Source organism: Cebus imitator, unplaced genomic scaffold (genome assembly GCF_001604975.1).
Source record: "Cebus imitator isolate Cc_AM_T3 unplaced genomic scaffold, Cebus_imitator-1.0 Scaffold60, whole genome shotgun sequence".
NCBI lineage: Eukaryota > Metazoa > Chordata > Mammalia > Primates > Cebidae > Cebus > Cebus imitator.
The window spans coordinates 5,108,173-5,134,775 of NW_016107375.1; the positions used below are offsets into that span (position 1 = coordinate 5,108,173).

The window sequence follows — 26,603 nt, forward strand, 5'->3', positions numbered from 1 at the left end:
GATGGGCATCTTGCTGTATTGCCCAGGCTGGTCTTGAACTCCTGACCTTAAGCAATCCTGCCTCAGCCTCCCAAAGCAGTGGAATTACAGGCCTGAGCCACTGTGCCTGGCCTCAGTTTTTAAATTTTACAGTCTTAGACATTATCTATTAACTTCCTACTATGGAAGATGAGGATTTAGCTCTTTTAACATACACAGTCACTTGTATCGGCCCTCATGTGCCTGCACGCATACATGCACACACACACACATTCTCTCTCCCCCTCTCTCTCTCTCTCTCCCTCTCTCTCTCTCTCTCTCTCCTTCCAGCCTTCAATACACCTAAATCAGTGTTCAATTTTTATATTATTATAACTATGTCAATATTCATGGCTGAGTCACCTACCTTATGATAATTGCTTTTCATCTTTTGTAGAGCTTTTTGTTTTTTCTGGAATAAGTCTCCTTTTTCAGTGTATCGCCCTCTCTGTGCCCACCGCTCTCTGTGTTACTGCACTGGGTTTTTTTCTGGAGTCAGTCTCCTTTTTCGATGGATCGCTCTCTCTGTGCTCACCCCTCTGCGTTACTGTGCTAGAGCTGCCTTGTCACTGTGGACTCACCTGGTCTCTCTGCATCCCTGGTGTCTCTCTGTGTGCCACAACTTCCTTTTTTTACAAGGACACCAGTCAGCTTGGATTAGGACCTGCCCTTGGGGGTGTCATTTAAACCAGTCACCTCTCTAAAGACTCTTATCTCCAGACATAGTTACATTCTGAGGTACTGGGGTTAGTGCTTCAACATAAGAATTTTTTGGGGGGTTGCCTCATCACTTCTCAAAGGTCCCACTTCATAATATAGTTACAATGGCAATGACATTTCAGCATGAGTTTTGGAGAGGACAAACACGCAAACCACAGCAGGCAGGCACACGGCAGGGCTCACCAGCTGGTATATGACTCCGCCTCCTTCCTGGCACGTGTGGTGCAGGGGATGACTGGGATATGTGTCTGATTGCTTACATTTGGCATTTCCACCACCTCTTCTCCTCTAAGCCTCAGTTTGCTTACCTGCAAAATGGGAATGATTGTCCTTACTCGGGGTGTTGAGGTGAGGATTAGGTAAGTGAACGGCTGCGAAGCGCCAGGCATGTGGAACAAGCTCGTAAAGTGTTTGTTTGGTTGCTATCATTGTCATTGTTATTGTTACTAAGTGTTCCATTTCTCCTGCATGTGCCCGCACAGTGGTCCACTATGAGGTTGAGATTTGGACGGGAGACGTGGGTGGCGCAGGCACCAGTGCCCGAGTCTACATGCAGGTCTATGGAGAGAAAGGCAAGACAGAAGTGCTCTTCCTCTCCAGCCGCTCAAAAGTTTTCGAACGGGCGTCCAAGGACACATTCCAGGTATGTGGGGGAAAGGAGCGGGCGGTGCCAATAGTAGGCCCAGTGGACACCAAGCTGCTTCCCTGGGTATGCTAATTTCCTCGGTCAACACTCACCTGAGAATGGGCTGCCTCCCTCCAGCTGGGTGGAAAACGCTTCCTCTCTCCAGACTTAAGCTTTCAGCCTGAAATAAAGGGATTGGACTAGATCAGTGGTTTCCACCCCACGCTCATGTTACAATCACATGGGGAGCTTCAGGAAAAAAGTGCTGCCTGGTGCACACCCCACACCAGGCAAATCAGAACCTCTGGGGATGGGATATATTTTCTGGGGGTACTTTTAAAAGCTCCTCCAGGGATACTAACATGCTGCTGATCCTGAGAACCATGGGGGCGGGTGATTGGAATCTGGCAAAAGATGGCACCAAGGCTGTGGTTCCCCCACTCATTCCTAGCGCTGTGGCCTCTGAGTCTACAGTTCTCTGAAGCCTGATGAGAGGGAAATGCTTCCCAGCCAGGACACTGGGAGACTTGGAATTTTGCAGCTGTTTCCTGCGTGTCCCAGGTCTCCTTTCTTCCTTTCCAAGTCTTTCGATAGAAGGAAAAAAGAGATGAGAATGTGAGCATATTGTTGGCAAGAGAGGAGGGTGCAAGGGTGGCATCCTGTGGGGAAACATAAATGTTTTATTGCAGATGTGAGTGTGTGTGCATGTGCAGATGTATGTGTACATGCCGTATGTTTATGCTGGGTACTCTGTGTTTCTGCATGCCAGGAGTACCTTACCTTCAGCAGAGAGTCCTTGCCCAGTGCCCAGGAAAGATGGTCCTGGCTGAACTGGGGCCTGGAAAATGGTCACAAGTGTCTGGAACATCCAAGATGGAGGGAGCCTAATTGAATCAGATGCCCTCATACACTGCTGAGTATTTTAGCTCTCTAAGTATTTTAGCTCTCCGAGCCTCCACTCCCTCATCAGTTAAAATCCAGCTTTATAATACCTGCCCGGCTGGCTTCACAGTTCCGGTAATGATCAAGCGTCAATATCAGAGAATGCACTTGGGAAGGAGTGCCCAGATATGGAGATGGAACTGGGTAGCATGTCTTCTGGATGCCAATTCACTGGATGTGGTGGTGGGTGAAGGCACAGCTGGGCAGACAGATGTGAGGGAGGCCAGGGGTGCAGCAAGCTGGCCTCCTTGGGAAGGTTGATTGCAGGTGTGCTGTCACCTGGGAAACGCTTAAGAGGAGAGCTATTGTGCTGAAGAAGTGACTTACCAGGTCCAGAGCCTGTCCCCTAAGTATCTGAGAAGGATAAATGCTGCTCTCCCAGGGGCCCTGGGCTCTATCATGACTGGCGATTTTCGGGCAAAGGTGGGTTGGCTGCATTGTGGACTCATGAACAGGAGGTCAGAAGGCCTGAATTCTCATGTAGGTCTAGACTTGAATTGTAGGACACTGTGGAACTCATGGGACAGCCTTGGCCTCAGTTTGCCCTGGGACTCAGTGGAAGAACTGGTGGGACCAGGATTTGAGAAGGGTCAAACCCCAGACAGGGGCTCATCAGCATCAGGAAGCCTGGGAGGACTCTAATAGCAACAACCCCCATGTGAGCCCTCCCCTGAATGCTGCAGGGGACAGGCCAGACCCCACCTCAATGTGGGTCCTTCCTCAGAGCCTGGGGTTCAGGAAGAACTCAGGTCTCATGATCTAGAGTGGATGACGCCATCAACACTGCCCTTTGAGCCAGTTGTGTGCTATGCCCATCCTGGGAGAGACTGAAAATGATGGTCTCTGCCCTTAGGGAACTCATCATCATGAGGGCAGAGACCAGCTTGTGAGGATGAAGAGGGCATCCAGGCCAGACCCGCACCAGAGCTAAGCCCTGGGACACTTCTGTGCTCTTGGGGAGGGGACAGTCAGGCTGAGGCCATGTGCTCAGGGTTGGGAGACGAGGGAGCTTGGGCCTCTGTGGGTGTGGGTGAAATTTTTGTTTTTGAAAAGGAGCACTTTTGTTTTTATATATGGTTGACACTGAAAATTTTTGTAAAGAGAACACAGGAGCACAAAGTTAAAATAAAAGTAATGAAACACAGGAACCTGAATGAATAGATTGTAGCTACAAGTAGAGGAAGGGATAAAGGCAGGACAAGTAAGGGGGCTGTGTGAGCCATGATATGGGCATAGAAATCACAGGAATGAGTGGGGTGTGTGTGTGTGTGTGTGTGTGTGTGTGTACACACATGTGTGTTTAAGAGAGAAGAAGAGGGAGACCACCTTGATCACCACAGAGGCCGGAAGAAATAAACTTGGTTGGAGGATGGGGCCAGGTGATCCCAGTGGAACCAGCACAGGTGTGGCTGGAGAGAGGGAGCTGGTGGAAGGGTCTGAGCACAGAGGCCCCAGCCCTCTCCATTCTGCAGCTCAGCAAACAGGCCCTGCACCTGGCTCTTTGGGGGAGGCAGGGGGGACACTGGGGCCACCACAGCCACTGCTCTTTTAAACAGCTGGAGGCAGCCGATGTGGGCGAGGTCTACAAGCTCCGGCTTGGGCATACGGGCGAGGGCTTTGGGCCCAGCTGGTTTGTGGACACTGTGTGGCTGCGGCACCTGGTGGTGCGGGAGGTGGACCTCACACCAGAGGAGGAGGCCCGGAAGAAGAAGGAGAAGGACAGGCTGCGGCAGCTGCTCAAGAAGGAGCGGCTGAAGGCCAAGCTGCAGAGGAAGAAGAAGAAGAAGAGGAAGGGCAGCGATGAAGAGGACGAGGGGGAGGAGGAGGAGTCGTCCTCATCAGAGGAGTCCTCGGAAGAGGAGGAAGAGGAGGAGACTGAGGAGGAGGAGGAGGAGGAAGAGGAGGAGTTTGGGCCAGGGATGCGGGAGGTGATTGAGCAGCACAAGTTCGAAGCCCATCGCTGGCTGGCCCGGGGCAAGGAGGACAACGAACTTGTTGTGGAGCTGGTGCCGGCTGGCAAACCGGGTCCTGAGCGTAAGCAGCAGGGGTCAGGGGTCAGACAGTTCCCCTAAAGGGGGCCCATGGGGGCAGGGGGCCTAGATCCCCTCACATGGAAGCCAAATAGATGGGCATCCATCATGGTTCCCAAATAGCTCTCTTGACCTGCATGTGAAATGCCACCATCGACACTGCTGTTTGGGGATAAGCATGGCCCTTGCCCTCAGGTTCTCAGGGGGAATCAATGACTTTGGGAGGAGCCATGATGTGGCTCAATACAACTAACTGGGGGGACATGAGGAGGGAGGGCTGCCTGCTGGCTCCATGGTGAAGGAGTCCTGGGTTGGGAGGAGGGGCAGTTTAATTCCAGGTTAGTGTAGACGCATCTGAAGATCCCTCCTGCTCCGGGATCTGGCTGGATCTGAGAGGTTGTGCCTCAGATCCATCCACCTCAAGGCCTGGGGCCCTCCACGCTGCATCTTTCTGTGTCTCCAGCCAACATCTATGAGGTCCAGGTGATCACAGGGAATGTCCCCAAGGCCGGCACTGATGCCAACGTCTACCTAACCATCTACGGGGAGGAGTATGGGGACACGGGCGAACGACCCCTGAAGAAGTCAGACAAGTCCAACAAATTTGAGCAGGGGCAGGTAGGGTGAGGGCCTCTGGCCCCTGGGTGGGTGCTGTGAGTGTGGTGGCCTCTGAGATTCCCATGGCAGCCCATCCCAGCACAATGGCTGCTGTGTCTAGTGGTGTGGCTTGTTCATACCACCAGGTTTCATGGCAGTACCTCTTCTGTAACACTGATACTTTGGGGTGGGGTGGGTTATAAGAGAATTGCAGGCAGCGTCTCAGCACATGGAACCCATAGGCCAGCTGACCCACAGGAACAGAGAATGGTGTTGAGTGGCAGATGCTGGGGCACTCAGTAGGGGAGACGGGTTCAAGAGGAAGCCCTTGCCGCAAGATAGTGTCTTGGGGAAAGCTAGGGGGAAGGAACAACTTAAACTGGGTCTTGGCAGATGAGTATGGTGTAGACATAGAAAGATGACAGTGGACGATATTCTCAGAAGATGGAACTGCATGAGCAAAGATATGGAGGTGGAAATGGGGAAGGCCAGTTTGGGACAGTGAGTCTTCTAGCTGAGCTGTGGTCAGCACTGAGCCTGAGTGGATAAGCTTGGATAAGGCCAATTTAGGGTATGGGGTGGGTGGGGCCATGAGAGGCTTAAAAGACAGGCTGAGAAGCCAGACCTATATCCTAATGCAGTGGGAATTCGTGAAAAAAAATGCACATTCCTTACTCTTCCAGGTGTAGTGGGAAAAGCATTGATCATTCAGTCTTGTCCTTCAAGATTTTACAACATCCCCTGGCTAGAAAACTATCTCTTATCTCACCCTTCCTATTCCTGCCTCTACCCCAAAGCCAAGTTCTCTCATTAACACAGATTTTTAAAAAATGAACTAGATTCATTAACGTATTTCTGGGCTCATTGCTTGATTGCTTGATTCCTTGATTTATTTCAGGGGCTCCCTGCTTTTTCTTTAAAGAATCTCTCCCATGACTTGAGAATATAGTTTATTTAAGTGTTTTCCTTTAAAAATTATAGCCATATATTTCTGGATTGGGAAAAAATTTCTATAGAGGACCACATAACTGGTACAATTGGTAAACTTTGAACATGGACTGTATGTTAGATAATAGCATTATGTCGATGTTAAGTTTTCTGAATTGGATAATTATTGTGTGATTATATGATAATCTTGTTCTTAGGAAATCCATGTTGAAGAATTTAGGGATAAAGAATCATGGTATATACTACTTACTTTCAAATGATTTAGAAAAGCAGAAAGAGCAAGAGAGAGAGAGCAAGAGATGACAAGGAGTGAGAAAGCAAATGTTACAAATAAGTGCAGAAACTAAACAAAGGCATATGAACTTTCATCATACTATTTCTGAAAGCTTTTTGTAGATTTTGCATCTTTTTCAAAATTAATAGTCAAAAAAATGATATCCAAGAAGACCCCCTGGCATGGACTGCTTCCTCCAGTGCACAGAGCAGTTGTGTACATTCACACGGTGTGGTCCACATGCCCTCTTTGCACCTGAATGGTGAGCAAATCTGTCTTCAATTCCTGACAGTCACTTTTGATTTGCACAGCACCAGCTCATAGCAGGTACTTAATACAAATATGTGATTGAAGCAGATTATGCACACAGGTGCACACATAGCAGAGGATCTCAGTGCACCCCTTCGCCTATGCAAACACTCCCCACAAATGTAGGCATCCAGCCAGCCAACCTATCTTCTCTTCTGCCTCTCTCAAGGTCACTCTTCTGTCCTCCTTCCACCTTCCTGGACATAATGAGAGTGAGAAGATCCCCTGGCAGGGACGAGTTAGAGAAACAATCGTGCAGACCAAACACCAGGCTAATGAGCGACATTCTCCATCATCCCCACGCTTGGTTGCTTTGGGTCTCACCGTCGGCCTCTGGCTGCCCTGGTCCTTGGGAGGGTGGAGCTGATGGCCAGGTTGGCAAGGGTGGGTCTTACCCCACTGAGTGTTCCCTGGCCCTTTCCAGACAGATACCTTCACCATCTATGCCATTGACCTGGGGGCCCTGACCAAGATTCGGATTCGCCACGACAACACAGGCAACAGAGCAGGCTGGTTCCTGGACAGAATAGACATCACTGACATGAACAATGAGATCACGTGAGTGGGGGGGGGCAGGAAGGGGCGCTGCTCTGAGGGAGGCCATGTCTGCCACTGAGGTAGTCCTGGAAGAAGATAGGGGGTGGGCCGGCTGTGACGTCAGGGGTGAGGGTGGGCTGGGTGACACCTGAGGGTGAGGTGGACTGGCTGTGACATTGAAAAGTAAGGGTGGACTGGGTGACACCTGAGAATGAGGGTGGGTGAGTATGAGGGTGAAGGTGGGCTGGGGTGTTGTCTGAGGCTGAGGGTGAGCTGGGTGACGCCTGAGGGTGAGGGTGGGCCGGCTGTGACCCTGGAGGGTGGGAGTGGACTGGGTGACATCTGAGAATGAGGGTGGGTGGGTATGAGGGTGAGGGTGGGCGGGGGGTGATATCTGAGGCTGAGAGTGAGCTGGTAATGCCTGAGGGTGAAGTTGGGCTGGCCGTGACATTGGAGGGTGAGGGTGGACTGGCTGTGACATCGCAAAGTAAAGGTGGACTGGGCAACATCTGAGAATGAGGGTGGGCCGGCTGTGATGCCTGATGCTGAGGGTGGGCCGGGTAACATCTGAGGGTGAGGGCGGGCTGGCTGTGTAGCCTCTCATGGCTACTGGAGCAGGTTTACTCACATTGCAGGTTGGATGGGTATTGCCTTTCTCCCTCTTTTCTCCTTGGTAGCCCCCAGTATCACCTATCTTGTGAGATGATAATCCAGTAGATCCCCCAGACCAGCAACTCTTGAGATCCATCAGTTCAGAGAGACAGGATTTGCAATCCCTGTCAGACCCTCCTTGGCCCAGTCTCCAGGCCCACGCACAGCTCACCCACAAGCCTCTCCATGTATAAATCAACTTCCAGTACAATTCTTTTAATATTCTATACCAGGGGTCAGCAGACACTTTGTGTAAAGACCAGACAGTAAATATTTTAGGGTTTGTGGGCTGTGGTCTCTGGAATGACAGCCTTGCTGGTGTAACACAAAAGCAGTCATAGATGATGCCTAAATGATTGGGCATGGCTGTGTCATTTTGACGTGAAAATTATATGAATTTCAAATTTCAGTGTCTAATAAAACCTATGGACACTGAAATTTGAAATTCATATAATTTTCATGAGTCAAAAAATGTTATCCTTCCTTAGATTTTTCTTCCAGCCATTTAAAAATGTAAATCCACGCATAGCTTGTGGATGGCCACAAGCAGGGTAGGCCCGATGGGGCCTGAAGGCCGTAGTTTGCTGACCCCTGCTGGAGGCTCACAGCTGCCATGTGAGCTGGGCTGGGAAAAGAGTGTCTTCCCACAGGTCCACACCCCAAGGAGGTGAAGCCACAGCCCCAGAATCAGTCAGTGCCACGGCCAGGACCAGAACTCCAGACTGTCCATGTTAAATCGGACATGTTTTCCATTAGGTCACATTGCCCCTTGGGTGTAAGGGGCCCAGGAAGAAGAGAGAGAAGAGAAGTCCCCTTGTATGAGTGGAGCGGGACAAAGAAGAAAGCATACATGATCCTGAGTGGGCTTTGGGGCTGCTGAAGACCTGCCAGTGCCTAGAATTTAGTGGACACCTCATCAACAAGTATTTGTGGCCTTAAATCAACTTCCCAGCCCACAGCCTCTTCGGGCTCCCCTCTGTGCAGGGCAGGGGTTGACAGGGTTCTCCCATCTCCCACCCCACCCTGTCCCGCCAGCCCAAGGGAACACTGAGCCACAGCTCACAGATAGCCCAGTGTCCTGGTTTTTTGTGAGGTCATTGTGACAGCCCCGTGACTGGGAGCCAGGGTCCTGACCTGGGGTCGGACCTCTGCCAGAAACTCATCAGGTCACCTTGGACAAGTCATGCCATCTTTATGGGCTTTTGTTTCCTCTTCCGATAAATGGGCTTCATGATGGCAGCCTAGATGGCTGAAAATGTTCTGAAAATCTAAGGCATTTAAGCTTGGAAAGGAAAAAGTGCCGCAGAACCATGAGGCTGGGGACAAAAGTGAACATCCCAGCTTCCCCTTGCCTCTCCATCAGGGTTAGTAATTCTCTGCCACTGATTTGGCATTTCTGGGATAGCCCAACAATTTAAAAATTATTACAGCTTTATAATCTATTGTAATGCCTGTCAGTACTTGTCTTCCTTCATTACTCTTTAAAAATATTAGCTATTCTTGCCTTTTTCAAATCAAGACATTAAGTGATTTGAAAAAAAAATCCTCTTGGAATTTTGATTGTTATGCCATTAAGTGTATGTGTAGAGAATTGCATATTTAGAATAAGTGCTACCCCCTGGTATACCTTCCATTTATCCAGCTGTTTATGAACCTCCTTAATGCTTTACAATTTCCTACACATAGCTGCTACACATTCTTGTTAAGTTTATGCCCAGGTATATTATATTTTATTGCTCTTGTGAATAGAATCTTCTCATTACTCCTCTTTTCCCCCTCCCTTTCTCTTCTTCCTTCCTCCACTCTCCCCTGCCCTCATCTCCTCCTCTTCCCTCCCCATCCCTTTCTGTTGGTGTGGCTAGTTTACAGTCCTTTGCTTCCTTTGCTGTAGAAGTAGCAGTCTATCAGGGATCTGTGACGAGCCAGCCTTAACGATCTTCAAGCCAAGAGCAGCAAAGCCTACTGTGGGAACTAGAAAAAAAATTATAGAAGTTCAGAAGAAACCGAATCAGAATAGTGAATCTTCCCTTTCTTGGAGAGACACCACCTTTTCTGAAAATACCTAGGGCCTTCCCCAGGCTCTCCATGACCTTTATGAGCTCAGGAAAAAGGCCTTTGCAGCCAAAAGGATTTGAGAGCACTGACATCTCCCTCACTGTTGACATGTCCAATCAACAGCCTCCATGCATACTGGACCTCTTGGACGCCTCTCTGCCACTCACGCCTTGTCCCCAGTCCATTGACAGAACTTATTGGCCCTTCCATCAGAAGAGCATGAGTCAGACCACATTCCCTCTCTCTTCACCATCCCCAGCCCCTGGTCAAAGCCTCTGGACCTGCGCCCACTTCCCCAAGGCCCTTTTATTGCCTACAGAGCCCAGTGACCAGGATCACACCACTCCTCCGCTCCAAATCCTGCAAAAGCTTCTGCTCACTCAGAGTCAAAGCCAGCGCACATTTGGTGGCCTGCTTGGCCTGCAGGTCTGCTTCATGCTCCTCATCTCTCTTTTCTGGTCCCCCCTTGCTCACTCCTTGCTGTTCTTTCAACCCAGCAGACATGGTTCCACCTCAAGCCTTTGCATTTGCTATTCACACTCCCTAGCTGGCTCTCTGTCATGCTTTCTTCAGGCAGGTCTCTGCTCATATGTCACCTCTTCAGTGAGGGAAGCCTATCCCCATCCCCCTTCCCCTCATTTCTTTCTCTGTTTATTTTTCTTTATATCGGCTTAACATCTGACCTACAATAAGTGGGTGTATTTAGGCACTGCTCATCTCTCCACAATAGAAGGTAAGTTCCGTGTTGTTAATGACCTCATCTGTTTTATTTACTGCTGTGTTCACCCCGGTACCTAGAAGAGTGCCTGGCCTACCACAGGCATACCATAAATACTTATTAAACTAATGAATAAAAATGATGGTTGATATGTTGATTCATTCATCAATTCGACAAACCCATGCCGTGCTAAGTGCTGGGGGTTAAATAGCTGCGCAGATATGACTCTGTCTTTGAATAAAGGAACTGTGATGGTCTAGGAGTCTGATGATTTAGGTTCAGGTACTTTCTCTTCCATTCCTATGTGGCCTTGGGAAAGGCCCTTGACTCCTCTGAGCCTCAGGCCTTCCATCCATACCATGGGCATAACAAACCTCACCCAGGAAATCATAATGAGGACTAGACAGAAAATGTGTGTAGGGGCCCAGCACCCTGCCCCATCCCAGTGCAACACAGCAGTGGTTCTTTCCCCTTGGCAATAAGAGTCCAATTAGTTAACATTGAAAAGTGGCTTGACAGCTGAGAAAGTCTGTGGGAATGTGTGGGATTATTCTTAAGGAGCTAACACCCAGGTGAAGGAGATAAAACACAGGTGACTATAAGGCACAGTGACAATGGTGATTGTCTCAGGGGTGACCTCAGGGAGAGGAGGGAGTCATGGATGGGTGCATCTTTGGGGTGAGTTGGCATCTGAGACAGGCCTTCATGAACATTAGCCTTGAATGTTTGGTGCTTGGAACAAAGAACATTAGAAGTGGCTGAAAAAATGTGATGCAGGTGGCATGAACTGGACAATTAAGGGGCACACACAGAAAGGAATGAGTAATTCTATTTGTGTGGTGCATAAGGGACATGAAGGGGTGGGAAGCAGGAAAAAAATGGAAAGGGAGGCTGGAGAGGAACAGATGAGGGCATCCAAAGCCATGCTGAGGAGCTTGAGAATGCATCCAGGCTTTTGGTTGGCTGGATTTCGCAGAGAGGAAGACAGAAGCAGGAGAATGCCAGCTGGGGTCAGGCACTGGTGAGAGATGCTGGCCTGAGCAGAAGGGATGACTGGGAGAGGATATGAAGCCATGGAGGCTTCCACCCCCTGCGAAGTCACCGAGGGAGGCCCAGGGGCTGTGCTGTCCAGGTGGGGGATAGCAGTCTAGGTCTCAGCAGAACCGCTCCTAGCCCTCCTGACCTCAGAGGTTGTGGAAAGCAGAGGAGTCTGATTGTGAAAACACAGGGAGGGAGGGGGCTGGGGCATGCAGGTTTATTGATCTGCAATTCAGTTGCCAAAAAGAGAATGCTCTTGTTTCTAAATGGAAGATATTTGAGGTCCTTTATAGGACTCTCGGGCTGGCAAAAATCAAGGTTATATGGGAAAGCCTGTTTCATGCTGGTTTGTAGCTCTGGACTGTGAATGACATTTTTTTGTTTGTTTGGTTTTTTTTCCTGCCTGCTCAAGTGAGTTCGATTTTTTTTAAACTTGTGTTAGAAAACGTATAACATAAAATTTATTACCTTAGCCATTTTTAAGTGTACCGTTCGATAGTGTTAAATATATTCACATTGTTATGTCTTAGATCTCCAGATTTTTTAAATCTTGCATAACAGAAACTATACTCATCAAACAATTACTCCCCTTGTCCACCTCCCTCCAGCCCCTGGTAACCACCGTTCTACTTTTTGTCCCTATGGCTTTGAGTACTTGAGGGACCTCATATAAATGAAACCCTACAGATTTGTCTTTTGTGTCTGGCTTGTTTCACTTAGCATGATATCTTCAAGCTACATCCATGTTGTAGCATGTGACAGGACTTCCTTTTTAGGACTGAATAATGTTCCATTGTATGTACATACCACGTTTTTAGATGGATTTGAATAGGTGTCCTAGGATCTGAGGTCTCCCTTGGGTCAATCTGGGCTCTGCACACAGCCTCACGTCCCTTTGTTAAAGGACTACTCTGGTCCAGGCTTTTTACAAGATTGTGAAGCTGGAAAATTTTATGTTTGAACTCCTCCTGCCTTCTCTAGCCTAAGAGGCTCTGCTCCTTGGCCACTCTGAAAAAAAAAATGACAGTTTAAAAAGGCCCTAGATTAATTTTTGTGTTAATAGTGATATCACATTTAGATTAAGAGGCTAGTCTTTTCTTCCTTCCTCTGTGCTGCTCAGACAATTCCTGGAGTCTAAGGTTTGGCACCAGCTTAGGCAAAAGGATGCTAGAATAAAGAAAGTGCATCTTCAAGGAAATAGTGGTGGTTAACTAAGAAACCTAGGAGTTATCTCGGGAATTTTGAGGAAGGGAATGAGAAAGGTTTACCCCCAAAGGAGACAATGCCTTTCAATTCTATTGATATTTATGAGTGCCTTGTGTGCCAGGGGCTGTGGATACCACAATGAGTAAGCAGACTCTGCATTCATGGGTCATAGTTTTCTCAGTAGGGGAAACAGACAAATGTACTCCCTGAACAACCTCTTCCATTTTTATCACTTCAATTACCATTTTTTTCAGAATAATGCTCAAGTTGTATCAGTCAGAATAGGCTAGGTTCTGCTAAGTAACAAACTGGCCTGAAATGTCAGTGATCTAACACAACAAAAATTTATTCCTCACTTATACTATATGTCTGATGCAGGATATCAGGAGACTTTGCTCAGCATGTTCACTCAGGGACCCTTGTTGTTGGAAGCTTTTCCTCAACATATGCTTCTGTGATCATCCTTATAGAGGAAAAGTGATGACGAATCACACACTGTCTCTTAAAAATCCCTTACAGCCCAGGGATTCCAAGTATATTAACAACCTAAAAATTCAGGGTTCTTCAGCGTCCAAAGCTCTGAGCCTCTAATGTTGGGGTTTCAGAATACATGACAGAGATGGTGGGATATTTGGGAGTATGTTGTATTGAATTAGCGCATCTTTGTTAAGTCATTTAATCATTGGCTCTGCCACTTTGTCACCCTGTTCACATCTATTGGCTTGTTGATTAAATGAAATTTTGCTACTTTCCTTTTTCTTTCGATACTCTAACTAGCTGCATTTTTTTTTTAAGATTTGCAACAAAGTCTAATGTACTCACTTTCAAAGACAACATAGCAAATGCCAGAAAAGCTGGGAATATGTTTAGTGTCCTGGGTTTCATTCACATTTGATGTGATATTCTATGTTTTCTCTACCTCTGTTCCCAGCCCTAAAACAAATATTTATGTTTTAGTTGATGGCCTGGGAGGTCCTATAAGACCCTTAAAGTTAAAGACAGATGCTATTCTTGAATGTTTTTACATGTGGCAAATATGTTGGGTGGGATTTCCAAAAAGGGTTGAACAAAAACTTGTTAAAATATTTTCTCTTAATTTTATCTTACAAAAAGTTGTCCTCTAGAATCTCCCATTCCTCCAGGGATCCTAGAATTCCTAGAATGTTGAGACAGAAAAGCCCTTTCAGCCTTCTGGGTGATACAGTTCAGTCCCTAGGGTCTCACAATTTGTTAGGGGCAGAGGAGGGAAACAAATCCAGAGTTCCTGAGTTCCAGACCCATGCTTTTGTCATTACACCACTCTGCCAGGATTTACTCAGATGTTGTACAGATTTCAGCTTATACCTAAAATGGAAAATTCCATATGAAATTATTTATATTGTACAGCACTCAATTTTGCAATTGCCTTATTCAATTTTTTTACTTTCAAGTGGAGTTTATACTTTTAACAGTTTCAAGCTTTTGGTTCAACTCCTGCTTACTGAAGCCCTTACTCTTTCCTTCCATCATCTTCATTTAGCAGTGTGTTGAGTTTATCTGGCTCAGCACACCTGCACTCCTCTCATCTCCTTTGTTCATGAGGAATCCCCTACCTGCTCCCCTCTCCAGTATCTAGAAGCCTGGCTGAGCAGGATGTATTCCTGTAGGAGGAAGAGGCAGGTGTCAGTAGGCCTGGCATCCTGAATCTTCATGTGTGCTTTTTGGCACTGTGGGGATAGAAGCCAAACGCCCAGCACTCAGGCCAGACCTGGCTCCTGCTTTGGTTCTGTCTGTACGATGAGCAGTTCTGAGAGGAGACATGCTGCTGTCTGCAGTGAGTGTGCTGAGGGGCTTTACATCATGATGCAAGTATCTCAGGGACAATGGAGATTTCGCTTCATGAAATCCAGACTCCGTGTGCATTTTCTCTTTGTGTGCATAGGAGGGCTTATACCTTTTCTTTCTATCTCTTTGACTTTTTTCTCTCCCTGGCTCTTTCTTTGTGTGTGTCTCTCCCTCTGTTCTTGTCCTCCACCAACTTCCTACATACTCTGTCTCCACCTCTGCCCTGACCTCACCTCTTTCTTTATTTCTGTCTCTCTTCCTTAATTGGCCATAATTTAGCTATAGCCTGTTTATTCATAAGTTATTTGATTGGATAAAATGTTAACTTTCCTATTCATACATTTAAAGACTAAGAAGCAGAACAGTATGCATTTTTCTCTTAAACACTAATTTAATGGTAGTTTAGTTCATATTGCCCATTTAAAGGAGCTCAACACACTTGAGCTCCTTTAAATCCAACCATCAATATAACATTGCCCCCCTCCCCACCCCATCTGAGCCCATTGACTGAGATCTCACTCTGTGGTTCTGCTCCTCTGAAATTTTGATACTTGGAGGCAATGAAGACTCTAGGAAAGTGTGGGACTCAGACAGAGATGGGACCTTTGGCCTGCACTGCACCCACCTCTCAAGACTTCGACAGAGATGGGACTTCCAAGTCTGGAGAGGTGGGGGCAGTGCAGGCGAAGGTCCCATCTCTGTCTGAGTCCCACATTTTCCTAGAGTCTTCATTGCCTCAGGGCAGGGGTAGGAAAGGAGCATAAAGAGGGTAGAATGGCCCCAACTTGATATAGATTGAATTCTCAGACCCTTTGTGATGTTCTGAGAGCTTAGTGGCCAGAGAGGAGCTGCCCAGACCACAGCATCCAGAGATCCCAGGCATAGGCCAAGGAGAATGAAAGGGAAGGGAAGTCACAAGAGCAACAACAGCAGCAGCAGTGCTTACTGAAAGCCTACGCTGAGTCAGACATTTTTATAAGCACTTTTTAGGGTCAACACATGTTGTCCTTACAACACCCTATGAAATAGGCAATATTATGCTTATTTTACAGAATAGTACACTAAGGTACAGAATAAGGTTGCCAGTTAAATTTGAATTTCAGATAAGCAATGAATAATGTTTTCATATAAGCATGACCCAAATATTAGATAGAACACACTTAAAACATTATTCACTGTTTATCTAAAATCCAAATTTAATAGGGATTTTGTAATTTTATTGACTACATCTGGCAACCCTAAGACAGATAAGGATGTTTACTCAAGGTTGCACAGCTATTACTGGTAGAGCCAGAATTTAAACTGGACAGTATGACCCAGGGGAGAGTCCTTAATTACCCCACTCTGCTTCCCATCCCTGGCCCTACCTTCACTCTAAGTACCTCCTTTGTGCTAGGTGTTACCTCCACGCTGAGGAGTCTGACTTGGACCTCCCTTTCCTGGCCAGCTCCTCAGCCACACTCTTTGTACCTTCCAAAAGCATATGTAATTGGTTCATTCCATTAAAATCATTAGTCCAACACTTACATATTGTGCACCTACTATGTACAACCCTCTCTACCGAAGTAGCCCTGGCTAGTAGATTCATTCCAGAAAGGGTTGGAACAGTCCCCATATGTCCCTTTCCTTCTAGATACTTCCTTCCAATGTGATCCTGATTGAGGCTCTGTGTGCTCCAGGCAGATCACACAACCATTTTCAGTGGGGTGTCTGGAGACAATGTCCTCATGTTTGTTCTCTACCCCAGGCAAATAACTAAAGGAGCGATTCCCAGGATAGGTAGAGCAGCAGGATAATGCTGTCAGGGGCAGACAGGGGAGAGTTTGGGATGCCATGGAGGGCTTCTCATTCTCAGCTCATAATGGACAAGACCTTTCTAAGAGGACATTCCAATCTTTCCCTATCCACCCCCGCAGGTACTACTTTCCATGCCAACGTTGGCTGGCAGTGGAGGAGGATGATGGCCAGCTGTCCAGGGAGCTGTTGCCAGTGGATGAGTCCTATGTGCTGCCACAGAGCGAGGAGGGTGTGCGAGGCGGTGACAACAACCCCCTCGACAACCTGGCCCTGGAGCAGAAAGGTTTCCTAAACTAGAGCTGATTTCTTTTCCCCAGCACCGCTCCCCTCTGCCTCTTCAACCCTAAGTATCCATCTTCCTTTCCTCCCCTGTGGGCTCTGGGCTCTTCCCCTTTTGACAATCTATTGTATTTCCTTCTCATTCTGTAAAGGGGGCATAGTCTCACATAGCTATTGTAAGGCTAGGTATAAAGCACACAGCTTAAGACTGAGTTATTGCAGGAATGAAATGGAATGGATTGGAATCAAATTGAATGAATTAGAATGGAGTGGATTGGACTGAAATGGGATATTGGAATGGAATAGATTGGAATGAAATGGAGTGGAATGGAGTAGAGTGGAATGGAATAGAGTCGAGTGGAATGGAGTGGAGTGGATGGAGTGGAGTGGATTGGAATGGAATGTGATGGGTTGGAATGGAATGGAGTGGAGTGGATGGAGTGGAGTGGATTGGAATGGAATGGGATGGGTTGAAATGGAATATATTGGAATGGAATGGAATGCACTGAAATGGAAGGAGTGGAATGGTGTAGGATGAAGTGGAGTAGAATGGAATGGAATGTATTGGAATGGAATGGAATACATTGACATGGAATGGAGTGAAGTGGAGTAGAATGGAGTGGAACCAAATGGAGTGGAATGAAATGAGTGTAGCCACTTCTGATTCAGTCTTGTGTCCTCTCCTATAGGTACTCAGTGCATTTTTCTCAAGGGAAGGAATGAACAGTAACCTCCAAGAGTTCTATGATGCTCCTCTAAAATATGCATGCCTAAAACTCCTCCCAGCCAGGGCGAGTCAGAATGAGCTCCTGGCTGCTGAGCCTCTGACCCTCAAAGTCACCACAAGACTCCCCTAAGCACCCTATCAACTCTACTGAGGGCTTCCTGTATAAGCCAGAGGTGAAAGACTCATATCTCTACCCTCTGTAAGTTTCCAGACTAATGGTGATTGCAGAACAACACATGCTGAAAGTAAAATGATTCCTATAAATGGCCAAGAGGAACATAGAAACATACTTATTACTAATCACAGGGCTCACAGATATAGGATTGAAGGGGCAAGAGAAAAACTGGAGTGATAAGGCCAGAGGGAGTGAATCAAGGAAGCCCTCCTAGAGGAGGTAGCTGTCCTCTTTCCACCTTTCATGAGAGGAACAATCTATAACTCATTGCTCTATACTTTTCTCTTGGCAGATAAATCTACCACATTCTCAGTGACCATAAAGACTGGGATTAAGAAGAATGCAGGCACAGATGCTAATGTCTTCATCACACTCTTTGGCACACAAGATGACACCGGTAAGAAAGCAGTGCAGGGCCAAGGTTCACCCACATTCCTCCCCAGGGAGACCAGAAGACTTAGCAGAAATTTCTAAGGGAATCTCAATTGTGCCTCTTCTCTCAATAAGATGCAAGCAACTAGCCTCATTGAGAAAGGCAGTTCCTTTTTCCCTAAAAATGTCTTCTCTTCTCTGAGCCAGCTTTCTTCTTCTTTCTAATGGCGAAGGTAACCCTGATTCTACCCAATAGCAATCTGGGACAAAGTGACCTTGCACAACTTCCATTGAAATTCAGCCATGGTACTCTCAGTACAAGACACTCCAGACATCGTAGAGTTGTTCAGGAGCCTTTGCCCAGGTATTCAGAAAAGGTGGTGTTTAGTGTTGGGTCCAGCCATCTGCTCACACCACCGTCCAGCCATTCTGTTGAGTTTAGAGAGGAGTCAGTCCCTCAGGTAGTCATCATACATTTGCTGAAAATCCTGCAGGTCCAGAGCCTAGTGCCAAGCATTATTGAAGAATGAATGGACCTAATCCTTGACGATGGGGTGTTCATATATAATACAACAATGTGCTGGTAGAGAGCATGGACTCTGGAGCTTGGCTGATTGGTTCAAACTTCCACTCCACCATTTATTAGCTGTGTGACCTTGGGCAAGTTGCTTAACCCCTCTGTGCCTTAGTTTCCTCTATTTACAAAATGAGGATAAAATTAGTATGTGCCTTATAGAGTTGTAGGTCTAATGAAGTTAAACATGTACAACATTTGGGACAAAGTGGTACTCAATAAACAGTAATTACCATCATTATGTAATAGGCTGTATAAAGCAGATAATATATAACGAAATAATGAGGTCATAACCTACAAATGTATGTGATTACCATCATTCCTGAACCATGGTCAAAGGAATTGATGGGACTTGGCAACTGCTTTTATTCACTGAAGGCTTTCTATGTTAAACATATTCTTGAGCACCTCTCCTTTTTGACTTTTGGAAAACCAAGTGTCAAAGACATTATATAGTTTTCCCAAAGCCACTCAGTGGTAAGTGGCAGAGCTAGGCATTGAACCAAGGTCTGTCTGTCTCTCTGTATACTTAAACCAGTCTGCAGTGAGTCTAGGAATAGCGGAAGACTTTCTACCTGAGGTGGGCCCTGGGCTGGGAGTTATTGGGATACAGGCACTTAATGGCAATGCAGCACATGCTGAGGCAGGAGAACACAGTGATGACTGAGATCACCCCATTTCAGACTGACACTGCAGCTGGTCTCAGGACAGATTATATATGTGAAATAGCTAGAGAGGGGCCTTAAAAGTCATCCCTCCTCTGTCATCCAGAGAAGATGCTCCAGAGATTCCCACATGTTCCATCCCTGAAGGAAATCCTGTGTTTCCCCAGAGAACATAGGGAGCTTGGCTTTGTCACTGGCTCCCTCTCCATGTAGAGAATTATGAGGGTATGGGAGTAGTGCAGCATTGACTTTGGGCTCCACCACTCTCTCCTGGATGATTTTAAATAAGGTATCTTTTTCAACATAAACTGCAAATAAAAATGCACACACTAAAGGGTTATTGTAAAACTCAGTGAAAGAACACATACCAAAAAAATTCCCACTGTGCAAAGGCACCGTTGGATGATAATTGCACAGTCAAAGTTTGATGGAAGTTCAGAAATTTGGTCATTTTTAGGAGGGATTAAAAGTTTGGATCTGACTAGGCTTGAAAGGCCTCAGGTCCAGCCAGTCATGCTGAGATCATCTGGTCGGCAGGAATGACCCTCCTGAAGTCCTCCAAGACAAACAGCAATAAGTTTGAGAGGGACAGCATCGAAATCTTCACAGTGGAGACGCTGGATCTAGGAGACCTGTGGAAAGTCCGGCTCGGCCATGACAACACAGGTGTGGCTTCCTGTCTCTGTTTCCTGCTAAGAGTTTAAGGACCATGGACAGGTCCATGTGGGCATCTGGGAAAGACTCTGGAAATTCGAATGTCATCTGTCGTCTGTGATGACACAGCTTCCTCAATCCCTTTAGCCCAGTAGAGCCCAGAAAATCCTCAGCTGCACATAGAGTTTCTGGCCTAATTAGTCTAGGGTGGTACCTGGACACTGGCAATTATTAAAGCCATTCTCTATCTTCCAATCTCAGTAATTTTAATACATAGCCAGATATGGAAATCTCCAATCTAACTCAGTAGTTCTTTGAGTGTGCAACAGAACCACCTGGAAGGTTATTAACTCACAGATTTCTTGGCTCCACCCCTAGAGTCTTTGGTTCAATTGTGGTATTCCTGTCGTTGGGTAAGATTATAAAGCTTTTGTAAACACAGGCTATTTCTGGCATCCCTGAGTTCCGTTTGAAGCCCCTTCTTCAAGGAAGGGCAGCATCCTTGCTTCCTCTCAGTGCCCTCCCACCTCAGTCCCCTACTCCCCTCCTATCATCTCCTATTGATGCTCTTTTAGCCTTTTTAATTTCCCTGACAGCAGCCTGGAGTGTGATCCAGCTTCAACTCCGGGTGCACATTTTAATAGGAGTGATTTTAGGAATGCTGCAAGAAAAAGGGATGTCATGTTAATGGTATCAGCCAGCTACCAAGTAAGGAAGGATGTCAGGAGTCCTTGAAGTTAGCTGCAGCAAACTATCTCTGCACAGGTCCTTGATGAGTTCTGTGTCTCCTCTCTCTCTAGGCAAGGCCCCAGGCTGGTTTGTAGACTGGGTAGAGGTGGATGCCCCATCTCTTGGGAAGTGCATGACGTTTCCCTGTGGTCGCTGGCTGGCCAAAAATGAAGATGATGGATCCATCGTCAGAGACCTCTTCCATGCAGAGCTCCAGACGAGGCTGTACACGCCATGTAGGAATCATGCACAGCAAGCCCGGTCCTCCTCTGGGGCCCCATCACCAACCACCCCAACTCAGCCCAGGCCCTCCTTCAGCATTGATTGTGGGCCAGGCCCACCTTGAAGATTTTGGTCTCTCATTCCTGTCCTGAATTTCCTGAGCTCTCTGGGGGCTGTGGGCAAAATTCTGGACTGAGGGAATAAAAATATGGGATTTATTCCAAACTTCACCCCAAGCTAGATGATGACAACATGTAGAGAGCCTAGCCTCTCTAGGGTTCAGATTCCTCATCTGCAGCATAGAGATAATAATGCAGGATGATAGTAATGTCCAAAAAGAAGGAAGATAAAGGTCGAACTAAGGAATCATTATCAACCCTGTCACCAATCCTTACTCCAGGCATGAACATGTGAAAGAAATCACCAGGGTAAGATTTTTTCAGATGGTGTAGGGCACTGGCAGCCCCACAATGGCTTGAAAGGGCACTCACTTAAGGGTTGAAGGGAAACACAACCTGGACCCTGCCAGACCCATAATTCAAAAAGAAGGTAAATGGAATTCCCTTTTCTAGCTAAGGGAAAGAAGAGAAGGGAGTAATTTGGTGAAGTTTTGATACTTCCTTTCCACTGTCATTATCAGAAAGAATGCAGTAAATGTTTATAGACGTGTAAGTACATAGTACTAGGTACTTAGAATCAAACTGAAATTAACTAAAATCTAAAAGTCTGTCTGAATTTGGTAAAATCTGAATAAAATCCATAGCATATAATTTTTTTCTAACTAAATAATAAACTGTACCACAAGGTTTCCCCCTAACAACTCATACTTAAATAGCATGAATCAGTGATGAACAATTTTTTTTTGCCTAAAGCAATAAACTGAAATGACCAGATCATCAAAATATTTTCTGATCCAAAGCCTAAAATGAAGTGACACTTCTCTGGGCAGGCATGCCCAAAGCCAGCCCTGGATCCAGCCTCTGTTTCCAGGAGTCACCTATAGGCAAGGACAGATTCTGACCTGACAGATGTGCATGGGGCTGGCAGCAGCATTGGGTGGGACCCTTGAGGACAAACACATCCATTTCTCCCTGCATGCCCTAGGACATGCCATTCCAGAGATCGGGGGTGGTGATAAAGAGTTTATATGACTTGACTTTGAATATGTTTAGTTCCAGCCTGATATTAAAACTAACCTGAAGGGTGGGCTGTTCCTGCCAGAAACTTCCAGAGCTTCTACTGCTGGCTGGTCTCAGGAGAGCTGAGATTCTGTTGCCAACTTTTCTGTTCAAGGCTTTCCAAGCCTTGGGTCAGGGAGAAACCCCAGGGGGCTCAGAGGAAGGAACTGTATGCTGCAGAGATGATACCTACCTTATTGCTTGAGCACTTGGCGAGGTTGGGGCTGTTTCACTTCAACCTGTAAGTGAGCGCCTTTTCAAGCCATTGCGGGGATAGTGGTCACCTCTGTGGGCCATGGCCTGTGGCCTGTGGCTAAGCAGCTGTTTTTATCTCCAATTCATAGCAACAAGGCCCCTACAGGCTGACCACACAGGCTTTAAGGCCAGACAAGCCTGGGTTTGAGTTCAAGTTCTACCATGTGACTTTGGGCAAGTTACTTCACCTCTCTGAGCCTTGGTTTTCTCATCTGTAAAATGGAGTGTAGTAATGCCTACTCCCTTGGGCCATTGTGAGAGTTAAAGGAGATAAGGACCATAGCATGCTTGGTACAGTCTGACAAGTAGGAAGTACTTAATAAGTGATAACTATTACTGCTGCAAGTATCACTACTACAGCCCTATGGCAAAGTAGCCATGATGATAAATGAAAGCAACATCCTCATCTGGAGATAGTTAGGGCTGCAAGAGAGAAAGAAGCTTCTACCATTTCTCCTTTCAAGTGCCAAGATCACAGGATAGAGTACACATCTATTTGAACTGTTTCTCTGGGTTTTCAATCTTCTCCTTTTTTTTTTTTTAGTTACTGTGACCCAGAGTAAGTAAGTATACACATTTATATGCATATGCAAAAAATAAAAATATCACAAAAATTGTACCCTCATGTGTGATGTACAGTGATATTTTTCTGTTAGAGTTTTATATGTATATATATATATATATATATATATTTTATTGTGCTTTAAGTTCTGGGGTACCTGTGCAGAACATGCAGGATTGTTGCATAGGTACATACATGGCAATGTGGTTGGCTGCCTCCATCCCCCCATCACCTATATCTGGCATTTCTCCCCATGTTATCCCTCCCCAACCCTCTATCCCCTGTTGTCCCTCCACTATTCTCCCCCAACAGACCCCAGTGTGTGATGCTCCCCTCCCTGTGTCCATGTGTTCTCATTGTTTAACACCTGCCTATGAGTGAGAACATGTGGTGTTTGATTTTCTGTTCTTGTGTCAGCTTGCTGAGAATGATGGTTTCCAGATTCATCCATGTCCCTACAAAGGACACAAACTCATTGTTTTTTTATGGTTGCATAGTATTCCATGGTGTATATGTGCCACATTTTCCTTGTCCAGTCTATATCAATGGGCATTTGAGTTGGTTCCAGGTCTCGGCTATTGTAAACAGTGCCACAATGAACATATATGTGCATGTGTCTTTATAATAGAATGATTTATTATCCTTTGGATATATAACCAGTAATGGGATTGCTAGGTCAAATGGAATTTCTATTTCTAGGTCCTTGAGGAATTGCCACACTGTCTTCCATAATGGTTGAACTAATTTACACCCCCCACCAATAGTGTAAAAGTGTTCCTATTTCTCCACATCCTCTCCAGCATCTGTTGTCTCCAGATTTTTTAATGATCTCCATTCTAACTGGCATAAGATGGTATCTCAATGTGGTTTTGATTTGCATTTCTCTAATGACCAGTGACAATGAGCATTTTTTCATATGTTTGTTGGCATCATATAGGTCTTCTTTTGAAGTCTGCTCATGTCCTTCACCCACTTTTGAATGGGTTTGTTTGTTTCTTGTAAATATGTTTTAGTTCTTTGTAGATTCTGGATATTAACCCTTTGTCAGATGGGCAGATTGCAAAATTTTTTTCCCATTCTGTTGGTTGCCAGTTCACTCTAACGATTGTTTCTTTTGCTGTACAGAAGCTCTGGAGTTTAATTAGATCCCATTTGTCTATTTTGGCTTTTGATGCCAATGGTTTTAGTGTTTTAGTCATGAAATCCTTGCCTATGCCTATGTCCTGAATGGTATTGTCTAGGTTTTCTTCTAGGGTTTTTATGGCGTTAGGTCTTATGTTTAAGTCTTTAATCCATCTGGAGTTAATGTTAGTGTAAGTTTTCAGGAAGGGTCCAGTTTCTGCTTTCTGCACATGGCTAGCGAGTTTTCCCAACACCATTTATTAAATAGGGAATCCTTTCCCCATTGCTTGTTTTTTTCAGGTTTGTCAAAGATCAGATGGTTGTAGATGGGTGGCATCGCCTCCAAGGCCTCTGTTCTGTTCCATTGATCTATATCTTTGTTTTGGTACCAGTATCATGCTGTTTTGATTACTATAGCATTGTAGTATAGTTTGAAGTCAGATAGCGTGATGCCTCCAGCTTTGTTCTTTTTGCTTAGGATTGTCTTGGCTATGCGGGCTCTCTTTTGGTTCCATATGAAGTTTAAGGTGGTTTTTCCAGTTCTGTGAAGAGGGTCATAGGTAGCTTGATGCGGATAGCGTTGAATCTGTAAATTACTTTGGGCAGTATGGCCATTTTCACGATATTGATTCTTCCTTACCATGAGCATGGAATATTTTTCCATCTGTTTGTGTCCTCTCTTATTTCCTTGAGCAGTGGTTTGTAGTTCTCCTTGAAGAGGTCCTTTTCCTCCTTTGTTAGTTGTATGCCTAGGTATTTTATTCTTTTTGTAGCAATTGTGAATAGCAGTTTGTTCTAGATTTGGCTCTCTTAAAGAGAGCCAAATTGTCTCTCTGTTATTGGTATATAGGAATGCTTGTGATTTCTGCACGTTGATTTTTATATCCTGAGACTTTGCTGAAATTGCTTATCAGTTTCAGGAGATTTTGAACTGAGGTGATGGGGTCTTCTAAATATACAATCATGTCTTCTGCAAATAGAAACATTTTGACTTCTTCCTTTCCTAATCGAATACCCTTTATTTCTTTTTCTTGCCTGATTGCTCTGGCTAGAACTTCCAATACTATATTGAATACGAGCAGTGAAAGAGGGCATCCTTCTTTAATGCCAGATTTCAAAGGGAATGCTTCCAGTTTTTGCCCATTCAGTATGTTATTGGCTGTGGGTTTGTTGTAAATAGCTTTTATTATTTTGAGATACATTCTGTCGATACCTAGTTTATTGAGAGTTTTTAGCATAAAGAGCAGTTAAATTTTGTCAAAGGCCTTCTCTGCATCTATTGAGATAATCATGTGGTTTGTCTTTGGTTCTGTTTATGTGGTGGATTACATTTATAGACTTGCGTATGTTGAACCAGCCTTGCATCCCTGGGATGAAGCCTACTTGATCGTGATGGATAAGCTTTTTGATGTGCTGTTGCAATCAGTTTGCCAGTATTTTATTGAAGATTTTTGCATCTATGTTCATCATGGATATTGGCCTGAAGTTTTTCTTTTTTTGTTGAGTCTCTGCCAGGTTTTGGTATCAGGATAATGTTGTTCTCATAAAATAATTTGGGAAGGATTCCCTCTTTTTGGATTGTTTGGGACAGTTTCAGAAGGAGTGATACCAGCTCCTCTTTGTATGTCTGGTAGAATTCAGCTGTAACCCATCTGGACCTCGGCTTTTTTTGGTTGGTAGGCTATTAATTGCTGCCTCAACTTCAGCCCTTGTTATTGGTCTATTCAGTGTTTTGACTTCTTTCTGGTTTAGGCTTTGGAGGGTACAAGTGTCCAGGAATTATCCATTTCTTCCAGGATTACTGGTTTATGTGTATAGAGTTGTTTGTAGTAATCTCTGATGGTAGTTTGTATTTCTGTGGAATCCATGGTGATATCCCCTTTATTGTTTTTATTGCCTCTATTTGATTCTTCTCTCTTTTCTTTTTTATTAATCTGGCTAGCAGTCTGTCTATTTTGTTGATCTTTTCAAAAAAACAGCTCCTGAATTTATTGATTTTTTTGAAGGGTTTTCTCTATCTCCTTCAGTTATGCTCTGATCTTAGTTATTTCTTGTCTTCTGCTAGCTTTTGAGTTTTTTTTTTTTATCTTGCTCCTCTAGCTCTTTTAAATTTGATGATAGGGTGTTGATTTTAGATCTTTCTTTGCTTCTCACGTGGGCATTTATTGCTCAAAATTTCCCTCTAGACATTGCTTTAAATTTTAAATTTAGAGATTTAAAGCAATGTCTAGAGGGAAATTTAAAGCAATAAATGCCCACATGAGATCCTGGTACATTGTGTCTTCATTTGCATTGGTTTCAAAGAACATCTTTATTTCTGCCTTCATTTCATTGTTTATCCAGTCAACATTCAAGAGCCAGTTGTTCTGCTTCCATGAAGTTGTGTGGTTCTGAGTTATTTTCTTAATCCTGAGTTCTAATTTAATTGCACTGTGGTTTGAGAGACTGTTTGTTATGATTTCCATTCTTTTGCATTTGCTGAGGAGTGATTTACTTCCAATTATGTGGTCAATTTTAGAGTAGGTGCAATGTTGTGCTGAGAAGAATGTATATTCTGTGGATTTGGGGTAGAGAGTTCTGCAGATGTTTATTAGGTTTGCTTGGTCCAGATCAGAGTTCAAGTCCTGGATATACTTGTTAATTTTCTGTCTCGTTGATCTGTCTAATATTGACAGTGGAGTGCTAAAATCTCCCACTATTGTGTGGGAGTCTAGGTCTCTTTGTAGGTTGTTAAGAACTTGCTTTATGTATCTGGGTGCCCCTGTATTGGGTGCATATATATTTAGGATCATTAGCTCTT

General features: G+C 45.4%; 1 protein-coding gene across 1 annotated transcript in view; it reads left to right on the top strand.

Annotated features, from left to right (window-relative positions):
• LOXHD1 (lipoxygenase homology domains 1) overlaps window positions 1-26,603 on the top strand; it is a 186,254-nt gene that overhangs the window by 94,623 nt on the left and 65,028 nt on the right. The window contains exons 18-25 of the mRNA XM_037738984.1: window positions 1,221-1,381; window positions 3,862-4,339; window positions 4,799-4,953; window positions 6,888-7,021; window positions 16,409-16,572; window positions 17,763-17,867; window positions 19,619-19,747; window positions 20,536-20,700. Of these exons, the coding sequence (XP_037594912.1) occupies window positions 1,221-1,381; window positions 3,862-4,339; window positions 4,799-4,953; window positions 6,888-7,021; window positions 16,409-16,572; window positions 17,763-17,867; window positions 19,619-19,747; window positions 20,536-20,700 (1,491 nt within the window). The remainder of the gene's footprint in view (window positions 1-1,220; window positions 1,382-3,861; window positions 4,340-4,798; window positions 4,954-6,887; window positions 7,022-16,408; window positions 16,573-17,762; window positions 17,868-19,618; window positions 19,748-20,535; window positions 20,701-26,603) is intronic.